The sequence below is a fragment of the Pezoporus flaviventris genome, unplaced genomic scaffold (genome assembly GCF_033815535.1).
Source record: "Pezoporus flaviventris isolate CSIRO_AGI_PZ_B2104156 unplaced genomic scaffold, CSIRO_AGI_Pfla_v1 ptg000007l, whole genome shotgun sequence".
Classification (NCBI taxonomy): Eukaryota; Metazoa; Chordata; class Aves; order Psittaciformes; family Psittacidae; genus Pezoporus; species Pezoporus flaviventris.
The window spans coordinates 71,642,937-71,656,473 of record NW_026892555.1 but is presented as its reverse complement, the minus strand read 5'-3'; the positions used below and the strand labels follow the sequence as shown (position 1 = coordinate 71,656,473).

Below are 13,537 nucleotides of genomic sequence, written 5' to 3'. Positions count from 1 at the left end.
TATATTTGGTTGGGAAAAAAATGAATTCTGTTATTTGGTTCTGGAATTAAGAAAATGAAGGATTGTTGAGATTTAAAAGCAAAAGAACCTCAAAACTTAAAAAAAAAATCAAAAAAAGCTCAAAGCAGTGCTTCTGCATCTGTTCTCAGCTGAATGCCTCAGGAAATCCAAGTGTGAGCTATGTAATACAGTCATTACACGTGATCTTGCTGAATTTTTTGCTTTCTTGTATCAGGTCATTGTTGGCTGGTCTGTATCCACCCAGCTCTGGTACCATTATTATTAATGGAAAGGACATACATAGTGATCTGGCTGCCATCAGGACAGAGCTGGGTGTTTGCCCACAGTATGATGTCCTGTTCAATGTACTAACTGTGCGAGAACATCTGCTGTTTTATGGATCAGTGAAGGCACCTGGCTGGACAAAAGAACAGTTGAATCAGAAAGTCAGTGGGTAAGTTTTTTTTCATTTGTTGAAAACTGTCAAGTAAATTGGTAGTGTCTCTTGCAAGCCAGTCAAAGAAGAAAGTGCTAAAGCAAAATTGCAAGTAGAAGTAAATAGAAACTGCAGGTTTTATATGAGTTTTTGAAAATAGATTTACTAGTTTCCAACCTTTACTTGAATGTGCTTGTTGTGAAACTGTCAATATTTGAACTCCTGTTATAAAGAACCATCAAATAAAGATGTTATGACTGGAGTGGAGGTGGTAAGCATGGTAGCAGCGGTAGTGGTTCCTGCCTCATACTGTCTGCCTTACCTCCCTCCATGCTGGAGAGACAGATAGAAAGTAAACTGCTGTGACTTCACCCTGAGTTTTCAGATAAGTCAACACTGACTATGTGTTTACTATCCTGTTTTCCATCACCTACAATAAAGGGAAGATTGGAAAACCAGAAGAGGCAGGCAAAGGCAGTACTTGTTATAATCTTTTTAAATAAGCCATCAACTTTTTCCTTTGTCAAATTCAGATTTTAAGTGTGTTTAAGAAATGAAGGGCTCTGAGAACAAGCAATCCAATAGGAAAAAAAAGCCAGAGCTCTGATGTCACCTCAGAGGATTTGCCACTTGTCAGGTCAAGAATGTTTCCTAGTGGGTCTATGCTGCTACCTGTTGATATAGTACTAGATCTTAATTTTTGCATCATGTATATTAAACAGCTGGTAAACCATACAAGGTGAGATCTTACTCACCAGTAACAAAGTGGTTCCTTTTCTGGACTTTAGGAAAAAAATGTATGCTTTTCTAATAGTGTGTCAGTGTAAATAGTTTTTGTTTACCTTCTAAATCATGCTAGACTGTGTGAAGGACTGGGCACTTCCATGCTTTAACAGAAAAGAATGCCAAGCTGATGGGACTTTTCTTTGAATGTACAATTAGGCCTATGCAGACACATTTGTGGCAGAGTGGCTTTCCTTTTCAGTAGCTGTCAGAAAAATCCATTACTTAAAAATTCTGATCTGAAAAATTTCTGGTGTGGGACATTGCATTCTCTCTAGCAAACCAGAACCAACTCTGTAGGACAATAAACCCAAATCAAATTTTGTTTTTGTTTTAAAATTTCTGCAAAATAATATCCTGTATTTTATTGTACTTAGACTTCTGAATTGCCATTTCAGCAGCAGTCTGTCATACTAATGAATACAAGAATATTCAGAACTCTACAGGCCTTGCTACTAAGAAAAAAATATTTTATTTTAAAGGCATTGAGTTCTTTAAAATATTTCAGACAAACTAGAAATGCAGCAAAACAATGAAAAAAATTTGCTTTTCATTAAGCAAAAAAAAAAGGACTCCAAAGAGATTAAGAATAATTTTTCTGGATATATATCTATACAGTAATTATAGGAACCTGTTTTCTTTAAAATTAACAATTCTCTCAGGTTAAATGGCATGGTTTACATACTGCATAAGCATTCAGATGATTCAGGGGATTAGCTTAGGACTGTTGAGTCTTTTCTGTCTTACTTGCCAGGCTAATAGAAACTGAAACCTTTTAGGTCAATGAGTGGATGTTCAATGTAATGAAAAATAAATCAGTGGTCTTTCAGTGCTGCCTTTGTTGACCGTGTTTCCGCATACTGCTCAGAGGCAAGTTAGTCAGAGGGCAGGGCTGAAAAGGCAATGTCTGTGAGGTATCTCTAAGTCCTTAACACAGGAATTACATTAGGTTGGATTAGGTAGTATTATGCTACATAGGGATCACTAATCTGTTTAGATCACAGAAATATGTCTTCAACAAAAAAAAAAAGAAAACAACCCCAAAACCAAAAAAGATTTGATATGTAGCTACAAAAACTGAAGCACTGTTTGAGTTATGAAATGACCATCTTTACCATGATATAAGAGGCTATACTCTAGAGTTTGCTGAAATTGTTAGACAAATTGGCATTTATTTTATTGGAATTAATTTCAAAATTGTCTGTTCTTATCCTACACAATACTTTCCTGCACAATATTTATCCAGAATTTGTATTTCAGGGGGTGATGAGCATTTATACTACATAGGTAGAGAAATATTTTTTTTCCCCTATTTTTCTTGTCACCAAAAAGTGTAATGTCAGAGGTAGTGTTGTTTTCACTTTCCATTTACAGTGACTTTTCAGTAATTCAGCTCTGAGAGCACATGGTGTGACTGGAAGTAAACTTTTCCAAAATGTTTCCCATTTCTGAACTTCAGAGCTCTGGAAGATGTGGATTTATCCCAGCACCAGTACAAACCAGTTGGAGCTCTTTCTGGGGGAATGAAAAGGAGGCTGTCAATTGCTATCTCATTCATTGGAAACTCAAAGACAGTTGTTCTAGATGAGCCCACCAGTGGAGTAGATCCATGTTCTCGACGTAGCATCTGGGATGTTATTCTGAAGTATAAAGCTGGTACAAAGCCTACACACATAATTTGCTGCTTACTTTCCTTTCTGTAATTCTGTTTCAATCAATTTAATCAGGATCTTCAGAATATTACTAGTACCATTCAGTAACTAAATACATTAATTTCAGAGGTAACATTTAATCTAATTTGAGAAACTACAACAGCCAAACGAGTTTACAAAAATTATCTGTTATCTCACAGAAGGATGTCTGGTGTGACAGAAGATTGAGCTTCGTTTTGAGACCTGTCCTCAAGTTTCTCTTCTCTTACCATTTTCTTTTTTGTTAGCTTCTCAAAATTATTTTCTGGTTTTCAGTTCCCATTTTTCACATATCTGTGTAGAGATGCGTATATACTTCTAATGAAAAAAGAATCATCAGTCAGTTTGCTACATTAATTTTTAAGTGCCATAAGGTAAAAAACTGTAGGAAGCAAACTCTTCAGCTAGTGAGCACTCAACTAGCTGTAATAACTCACAGTGAATGATCCATTGAAACAGACACTGCTGTTATGTGATTTTAAGGCACCTCTCACACTCTTAAAACAGCTTGAAGTTGTAATGCTTAATATTGCTTACATGTATAATACAAGGCAATGCACGCTTAGACTTGACTCTAATTCAGGCTGTAAATCTAAATGCAGACTTTTTTTTGTGTCTGGCATTTATGTTTTGAAGGGAGCTAAAACACGTTCCCTTAAGGTTAAAAGATCCTCGTGAAAGCACAATGTGTTTCTCTAGAAACCAGGTTTTTGTAGACATGTACCAATCTTTCTGATGCAGGTTGCACGTTGATCTTTACCACTCACCATCTTGATGAGGCAGAGGTGCTCAGTGATCACATTGCTATCCTGCAGTGTGGCCAGCTGAAGTGCTGGGGTTCTCCCTCTTATCTGAGAGAAACATATGGCCAGGGACACAGTCTAACGCTGACAAAAAAGGTATGCTAAAAAGGTACTGTAGGGAGTTTCACAGTGCCTGCCAAGTAATGGCTGTGTATATTCTAAGGGAGGTGTATGTCGCTGCAAGGAAGTAATATGTGATTATTAGAAAGCCTGCAAAACACATTTTTATTAGCTTTCTTGGTAGTTTTTCCATGGGTGGCACTATTATTATAATTATTATTATTATTACTACTACTATTATTATTATTCTTTAGAAGATCACAATTACGTCTTTGAAATTGATGAATTTCAATATTTAGCTGAAAAGTGCTTTGTCTCACTTTTTTTATTCCTGGGAAGCAATTTCATCAGTGGAAATTTTATTCTATGAATTTTATTACTGGGTCCCATACTTCTGGTAATATTTATTTTTTTTGTGTGCATTATTATCTTTCTTTCCCATAGCCTTCTGTGTTTGAAATCCAGGATCCTAAACATACTGTTCAGGTCACATCTCTTGTACAGACCCACATCCCAGAAGCCTTCTTGAAAGAGAACAGTGGGACTGAGCTGACCTATGTGATTCCAGAAACGGCAAATAAGACCTCTTTTAAAAGTCTTTTTCAGGCTTTAGATCAAAGCCTGCATCGTCTACATGTGACTGGCTATGGCATTTCTGACACCACCTTGGAAGAGGTACTTTTAGTTTTTCTATGTAATGGCATTTTCTTGGTTATATAAACCTGTATTAGCTTCCAGCTACTCTTGATTGTATCTTCCATAGTGCATAACACTTTATTGTGAAATTTGTGATATTTGAAACTGCATCAGTAGTTCTGGGTTTGCTTTGCAAGTTTAGACTTGTTCATCTTGCATATCTGTGGAAAAAGATACAAATAGAACTCAAATAATGCAAATAAACCTAAAATGACAATTGTTCATGAAATTAATTGAACCAATATGCCGCTATGTGGAGCTTCTATATCGTGAAGTGGTCCACTGGGAGACGTCTTTAGCACTATGTTGATTTACAACAGAGGTTTTTAGGACCCTTCACAAGCATAAATGATCTCTGTTTTCACACTTGTTTTTAAACTGCACTCCAAAGGGTCATCTGCTAGCAAGTATGTGGTTTCCTTTGAAGTTAAGCTCTATACAGCTGAGTCATTTAAAAAAAAAAAAAAGGCATCTCTTCGGTGTTTATCTTATAAATGACCACAGTGCACAAAGCTAGCATGGCAAGCATTTGCTATGGCAGGGTGATAAATCACAGAAGTTCGATAAACATGTTATATGGTGCTATAAATCACATTCCTGATACACAATTCTGAGGCAAGTCAAAAGCTTCTTGAAAAATTGTTATTTTCTTTCAAATTATGTAGGTGATTAACATGCTATAAGAAAGAATGCTCTTCAGTGCCTAACTTCATAGATTGTGAGTTAATGTATCTATTGAGAGCCTTTTTTTTATGTCCCTATGGGATATCATAGGACTTTGCGGAACCAGCATGTGTAAAGTAAATGTGAAGTTGTTATGGAATACAGGAAGCTTCCTCAGTGTGCTGTATCTGTTATTCAGTTGAGAGTTTTCTTTTGGCTGTTTTCTGCAGGGAAGGTTAAAAAAAAGGTTTCAAGGTGGTATTGGATATTGATATATAGTTCTTTAGCTTGAGGACTTAATACATTAATTTGGGGTGATTTCTGTCATCTCTGCATCTCATCATTAGTTATTGTTGCAATCTCAATTCTCCATTTTCTTATCAAAAGCCTCTTTGCATTGGCAACTAAATGGGTAGCACATAATAGCGCTATTTAGTCTATTCAAACAATTCAATCTGGAAACAAAGAACTCTTACTTTAAAGGAAGAAATGTGTTCCAATTTTCATTTTATCCTTTCTTTTTGTTCTCTCATACACTCACCATTATTCTTTTTCAGTCTGAGGGACACTTGCACTCTCTAGAAGTCCATTCATACTTCAAAGTGCACTTCAAAATCATGAAGTTCTAACAAAATCAGTTCCTGAAACCTTGTATCTCATTAATATCGTATTTGCTTCATTTTGGGTTTTAAATATGTTTTCCAGCCATTTGTATTTGTGTACTTTATAATGCTTGCAATCCAAAGAGTGTTAGCAGAACTAAAAGGAGGATGGAAGAGTGGTTAATTAAATTGAGTGGAACAACCCTGGAGGTTTCAAAGCTTATGTCTTTCTTGCTTTGATTTGAGGAGAGAATACAACCATTGAAACATCTTTGCAAAATAAGGTGTGTCTAAATACCTGTTAATGGCGCACTATAAATTCTCTTCCTTGAAATGATCAGAGAGTTTGCTCCAGAAATTTCCAGGGAAAGCCATATACCTCCTTGAAATAGTTTAGCCTTAAAACTATGCAGCTTCTAAGGAGATTCTGTTTTGTGAAGGATGTTCTAAACATCTCTGGTGCTCTGAAAGAAGTAGCCAAGGCAGTGGCTGCTCCTTGCAAGTAAGGCAGTCCTCAACAGCTAGTATGGCTACCTGCTCTCTCCATTCCCATGAGTGGCTGAGGTGGTACTTCAGTGTCTGGCATGGAGCAAGCTTGCAGGGGCAAGTGCTAGAATTGAGTCATGCTACTCCTTACCTATTTTAAGCATGTTCCTCAAAAACAGTTTCTTCCTGTGGCTTTGAACTGTGCCAAGTGTCTGTCTCCCTCTGAGTGTGTATCTAAGTCTGACAGTCAGAAATGCTCCTGTTTAGCAGATAACAGTTGACATGCTTGCAAAAGTTCCTCAGTTAAGTCATGCACAGTGAATGGCTCTAAAACTGCTTCTGCATTGCTCTACTTAGTCAAACATACCCATAGCTATGGAGGGCTAGGCTCAGCATGTACTTCCTGGAAGATAATATAAACCCAATGTGAATAGAAAATGTAGTAGGGCCCAGAAATGGTGCTAAAATATTAGTTAGTGCTTTTAGATGATAAAGGACTGTCTATAGATGTTGGCTAATTTTTTTGTTGCTCTTGGATTTTTTTCCCCCACCTTTACTTTCTCTTTCTTTCAGCCACCTTGGTTTTCTGCACTTTTTCACTTCAGGTCAAAATGTGTTTTAGGAATGATAATTGCAGTGAAGTGTCAAGGGTACTATGCCACTATATCAGTGGACCAGGCTTGTTTTTATGAGGCTGTCCCAAAGAAGGACATCTCAGAGGGCTACAGGAAATGTGCATTTCCTCAGGTTCTCCTCTACAGACAGCCATCTGGAAAAATCCTTGGTTAGATGTGGACCTGCAAGCCATAGCAGAAATTAAGCAGAAATTGCTAAGATGTGTAGGGAAAGGGATGCAAGAACACATTGTCTCTCTGTCATCATGTCTAGTCCTGACTTTTCCAGGTCTGTTTGTTTTGAAGGATACTTTGCTAATAACATTGTTAGGCTAATACTACTTCTGTCCACAATATCTTGTGCACCATTAGATAATTTGTCATGTTGCTGTACAGTCTAGTCCCTAATGATTCCTATGTTTAATGGGATGTTTGAGAGCTGCCTGGATACTATAGGAGGACTGGGCAGAGCAGCTGGCCTTCTGTCTTTAGAGCTCTGCCAGAATAACTGCATCAGTGAAGCTGCAGTGAGCACAGCCCATATTAGAAAAATTGATGGTGGTTTTGTTTCTTTTCTAAGGCATAGTTACATTCTTTCTTGTGATTAAAGAAGGAAAAGTCTGTCTGCGGCTTCAGCAGGAGTTTTGGATCTGAACTGTGTATGTGCAGGCAACGCTTTTGTAATGTATCCTTCATCTTAGCCAGAGATGGTTAATTCCTTTGTGGTTTTAGTCGGTTCACTTCAGTTTGCTTGATGGAATTGGTGTGCAGAGGAACCATTTGCAAACAGGCCCGAGGCAACAAATTAGAATGTGGCTTTGGGCAGTTAGGATTTCCCTCCAGAGTCCTATAATAAAATGTCTGGAGGTATTAATTTCTTCTGCCCTTGCAGTTGTTAATGACCAGAAGTGCTCTCTGAAAGTTGGCAGGTAACAAGTGCAATCAATAATCACTGTTAAATAGCAATTACATTGACTACAGAAAATATGGTTATTGTAACAGTCAGACCTTAGCAAGTCAAGAAATATCTTTCCGTAACTATACAGTACTTCACATTGTTTTTATTTTCTATTGTATAAGATCCTTGGAAACAGGGAATTTTTTGTTATAACTGCTATCAGGTTCTCAGGTTCTTTTGTGGGAAGAAATAAACAGTTTCTTAATGATTTCTGAAATTTGCACTGTGGTTATAATCTAAGTCTTGCAGCTCAACACAGACATGAAAAAGAAGAAGAAGGATTTCATCAAAAGAAAGCAAAAATTTATTTGTACTTTTGCTGTTTGATTAGAGATGCTCATGGTAATTCTGTTAATTTTTCTTTTTATCTGAAATATCTAGATCACTGTGTAAATTGCAGGTCAGGTTAAGGTAAAAATATGTTAATTTTATTTTTCATCTGAGCTTACAGGAAGAGGGTAAGTGTTAGTAACTGACTCCCTATGAAAGCTGTTCCAAAATTCTGCAAGGCTGAGGGACTGATGAATTAAATACAACTCTATGAAATTCAAAGGATGTTATGTGGACAGAACTCTGTAACAGGATTAAGCAAGAAGCAATAGGTCAAACACAAATCTATTTGGCAAAGTGTATACACCTTTAAACAGGTCTCATGATTATAAAGTTGGTGGATTCTTCTGTTTTTTTTTGTGATGTTACCTTTAAAACCCTTCTGATGTGTGTCGCCCTGCCTAGGAAGATTCAACCCTTACAATTTAACTTTAGTGCAGTTTCCTAGATTGTTACTTTTATAAAAAATTACTTCAGTTTTTCCCACAGTAATTTTAGGTATCAGGTTTCTATTATGTTCTTCCAATTCAGGGTAAGAATGCTGATGGTTTTGCTACAGAACACACGTTATTGCCCAGTCTTCTCCATAGTATTAATTAGACAGGTCTTTGTTAATGTTGACTACGCCTGATGATTGCATTGTTCTTTAAATATCTTTCAATATCAATAATGTTATTGCCCATATGCTTGCATAAATGTATGGACCCTTCTCAGATTTTTGGTTCTGTAGAATTCTGTACGTTAGATTTAGTACTGGTACATGTAAAACTATTTGATAGCAGTTCCAGTTGTGCCCACAGATTTCCATCTAACGTATCAGAAAAGACTTGAAGCTGTCTACATGCCTTTAGTAAAAAACTGTAGTAACTGATTTCCGAAATATACCACAGTTTAGGAGCATAAAATATCAACCAAGGGCAACCAGTCTACTGAAAAATCTTTGCAGATAGTAGTGTGCATGGGCCAACAATACATTGTATGGGTGCTTTTGCATCTATTGGCATTTCTTCTTTTTCCCTTATCCCCAGGATTCTTCCTCTCGAGAGCTTGATTAATTTTATAGTCATATTCCAGGAGGGTGGCTACAGCAGCCACTGCTAACATCTGGCAATGTGGATGTTTGGGATATGTAAAGTAGTTTCTTAGAAAATGGATTCTAATTTCTTTTTTTCCTATTTCATGAAAGGTTTTTCTGAAGCTACTGCAGGACTCAGAGAAGATGCCCTGCGTTCCACGGACAGCACACCTGGACCATAGAAATGGTGCTGAATCATCTTGTAAGTATAAAATTAGGTACCTTCTGAAGCAGCCAGATTTATAAAGATCACAAATACAAAGGTAAACATGCACAAAGTTCCCAAAGTTGAGGAATGCACAAGCAGATTGAGAATACTGCCTGGCATCATCTAGTAATACTTTTTTTCTCTTTGTCTGTGTAAAGTGATCTGCCGTGGAGAGTAAGTTTTTATTTGCACTGCAATTCACCTCTGTATCATGTTAGAGTTGTCTTCCCACCCTTCTGCCATGTATAAATGTGAACACAAGCATTCTCTTCAGGTATCAGCATTAACGTACTGCTTCCTACTAGACCCTGAAAAAAATTACCCCCTTTAACTCATATTGACAATGGATAAATATTGCTGAGGTATACCACTGATGTAAAATCTGGAAGTTATTAGAAAAGTCTATTCATCTCCATATATGTGCAAATAAAAAAATAAATAAAAGCTGTTGCCCCCCAGAGTAAAGATCATTTATCCTCTCAAGGGGCATGTTATTTCAGGTTCCCTTCCATGCTTGCTTGTTTTAAAACAAGTTCCTTCATGCTTTCTGTTTCCCTGCCCTGCAAACCTTTACATTTCTGAAACCTTAGGAAGCTTCTTATATAAATCACAAATGTGATACCTTGCAAAATGCAACTCAAGTTCTCTAAAAACAATGCCCACCAAGCTGATCAATATTTTCTTATTGGTTCTGTGATTCTTATGCTTCTCTACTTACCATGTTCCTTGTTATAGTAATGGAAATAATAATTTTGAACAAAGCTTGTGTTAGTTGTTAAGATAAATTCAGTTGGATCTGCTGGTAATGAGTAATCAATGCCAAGAATTGTGGCCTGAGAACTTTTCTCGCAAAGTACAAAGACTTGATGACTTTTTCCAGAGGGTCTTTTTGCTACACTACTTCAGTCCCTGTTGAATCAATGAAGATGTAACTATACAGCAAAAAAACCCCGAGTGGTGAGAAGATGACTTCCATTAAAATACAGTTTTGAATATCCCTTAATTTTATAACCACCCGTTATGTATTTCTTCAAGGCTCAGCTAGGATATCCAAACCAATTTCAAATCAAAACAGTCTGTCTTCTTCACATTGCATTTTCCTTAAAGAGTAAGATTTACAGTTCCTAAAGTAGTGAAAACAGAATATGCTGTACCTAACAACTTCTTATCTTTCACCATCTGCAAAACTTATAACCTAGTATTTGTTCAAGTTATTACATTAATAAAGAATCTAGTAATCAGAGACTCTGCAGTATTTCAGTCTGATAAATTATAGCAAGGATATGTAATGATAATGCCATTTCTTTGGGGATGAGTGTATTGAGTGTAGTGGAAAATTGTCATTCATGCCTATGACTGTCATTCATCATTAAGGACAGTTGTAAAGTGTAGGCATAAGGGATCAGGGAAATGGTCATGAAAGGTATCCATCATTGTCAAAGCTAAACAGAATACTCCATGGGCAATACCTTGACCTGTATAACTTTGTCTTTGAAAGCAGATTCAAAGGCAGTCAAACTTTCTGTTGTCAAAGTAGCCAAATGAATTTTCGAAATCCCCTGGAGCAAACAGCTGGGTTATTGAGAAGATGACAGGATGTTGCTATTTGATTTGTAAAGGAATTTGGAAGAGAGAGCTGCTTTGACAAAGCATGGATCTGAGCACAAGCAGAGGTATTGTCTATCCTTTACTGGTGCCCAGCCCTTGAGGCATCAGGATTGTGCAGAAGCCAAAATGTTGTCTCTTGTCTCCCAGAGAAGAGAAGTGTACATGTGCCTTCTTAAATAAATCTACAAAAAGCAGTACATGATTTAGGCTGATGACCAGTGACAAAACCAGGCAAAAGCCATTGCTTCAGCAAATTATGACAGCATTTCACTGAAGTTGGAGTTTTGATAATTTCTGTTTATGTTTTATAGTGTCTTATTGTACTGGCTCTCGCTGGAATGGCGTTAATTTTCTGCCGAACAGCTCTTATGGTGCTGTGCTTCAGATTTGTGACTAAAACAGTCTTAGTAATAGACCAGTGTTTTGGTTATTGCTGAGCAGTGCTTGCAGTGTCAAGGTTCTTTTTCCCATTCTGACTCTCCTCCCTGTGGTGAATAAGGCTAAGTTTGAGCAAGAAGCTGGGAGGTGACATGACCTGGACAGCTGAGCCATTGCTACCAGACTCATGTGATTACCTTTGCATTCCCTGTGGTTTTGTTCTTGTTTGGTTGTTTTTGTTTTCTTTCATTTGTTTGATTTTTCTTTCCCTTCATTTCTTCTTCACAAGTTTTCTTGCTTGCTGTATTCCTAGTCTCTCCCCCATCCTGCTGGCAGAGAGAGAGTGAGCTCGCAGCTGTGTGGGGCTTAGCTGCTGGCCAGGGTCAACACATGACAGTCATGTAAGATAAACTCAGAATCATTTGACCCATTCTGAATGCAAATATTAGAGGTAAATAGTAGTCTATTCATTAAATTATGTAACAATTTCAATATTGATAATTTTAAGATGCAAAGCACACTTTGTAATTTCTAGTGGTTTAAGTTTCCTCTGTGGAAGGTTAACTCATAATATTTAGCTTTATTGCAATTAAAAAAACCTTAGAATAAAACTCACCTTTTGGTGATAATAGTTAACAATTTTAAGTCAGGAAATGTCTAAGAGTGCAGGCATAATACATGAATATATTATAATAAAGGCATGCATAATTAATTTCTACACAACTGGGGCACACAGTTGATGGTTATTGTTTTGTAGATATATACAGAGCATGCAGGAAAAAGGTTGGACTGAGATTGCAATGACTGCATGACAAGATCATTGGAGCCAAATAGCCTTGAGAAAATGGAGAAGCCAACCCTATGGAGTCCAATAAAAGTATCATAAATTACAGCAAGCAGTCTGTGTACACAAATAATCAGGAGAGCTAAGAGAAAGTCTAAGGGGTGACTAGTTAACCATGGGTAAATACCAAAATATTCTGAGCATATGCAAAAGCAGGCAATAAGATAGAAGAATGGGCTCATTGGATCATTAATGAACCAGTGCTGCAAAATTAAAATATTCAGATATCTTGCTAAAGAGACAAATTTTTGTAGCATTCTACATCTCAGAGACGTTTGGAAGTTACCAGCTTTGATTATAATCTCTTTTGGCAAAAAAATGCAGTTGGAACCCGAGATATAGCGAAAACTGAACTGTACAAAATTCGAAATGGATAAAATTATATTTTTCACACAGTCAAAAATTACATTACTTAGTGTCCATCAACTTCTTCAATAAATTGGCCACTGAGAATGTTTGAGTGGAAGCAGGTTGATTCATAACTAATTTTTATGGTTGCTTACACCTTTCTCTGAAGCAGCTGTAGCTGTTGTCAGCCATTTTAAAGGATTTGGGGCAAAATATTAAATTGCTTCTATTAGGATTGAAGAGATCAACAACATAGAGCACTTAATGTGCTTCTGAAAGCTAATTTAATTCAGCAACTGTAGCTGAAAAAAGCAGTTATCTATAGTAAAGCATCACACTGAAGAGCTTTCAGTGAATTTTAACTACGTTTCAACTCTGCCTTTGGATTATCATCAGTGATACTGAAGTATATAATCTTGCTTATGAAAAAAAAAAGGAGGACTGCTGCAAGGTATTGGTAGAATAGTAATGAATCATTCCTAAAGAGTGACTTAGATCACTTGAAAAGCTGAATCTATTCTAAATAAAGTGTGGTTTAATTAAGCTAAATGCTGGGCAATGTATGTAATGAGGAGCAATATCCTAGAAAACATTGACTTTGAAAGTTACCTACCAATCCTAGTGAAAAAGCGCTTTTAAACAGTATAGCTGAGATGATTTATGTTTCAATTTAATGTACAAAAGGATGTGAAGAGGTCAGTTTGACTATCAGAACAAAATTGATGAGACTGATGCTACAATAGCATGTACAACTTTTATGTCCATGTTTTTAAGTTTGAATGCCTTTAAGGAAAGTTGAGAATTTGGAAATTGAACAGAGAAGATTTAACACTGGAGGCTGGAGATGAAGTCCTTATAACTGCTTATAAAGGCACTGTCAGGGGTCAGTTAATGTAGTTTATGGAATAAAAGATGGAGAAGTGGTTTGCTTAAAAAAGTACAATTCTTTTTTTT

At 36.7% G+C, this 13,537-nt stretch overlaps 1 protein-coding gene across 5 annotated transcripts in view; it reads left to right on the top strand.

The window, feature by feature from the left end:
• Positions 1-13,537, top strand: part of ABCA13 (ATP binding cassette subfamily A member 13) — a 169,075-nt gene that overhangs the window by 71,235 nt on the left and 84,303 nt on the right. For all 5 annotated transcript variants that reach the window (XR_009742647.1, XM_061449173.1, XM_061449170.1 and 2 more), the window contains 5 exons: positions 236-454; positions 2,679-2,875; positions 3,652-3,809; positions 4,218-4,448; positions 9,309-9,399. Coding sequence is in view for 4 of the 5 variants with exons in the window: in XM_061449173.1 (XP_061305157.1) it covers positions 236-454; positions 2,679-2,875; positions 3,652-3,809; positions 4,218-4,448; positions 9,309-9,399 (896 nt within the window). In the remaining variant the exon portion in view is untranslated. The remainder of the gene's footprint in view (positions 1-235; positions 455-2,678; positions 2,876-3,651; positions 3,810-4,217; positions 4,449-9,308; positions 9,400-13,537) is intronic.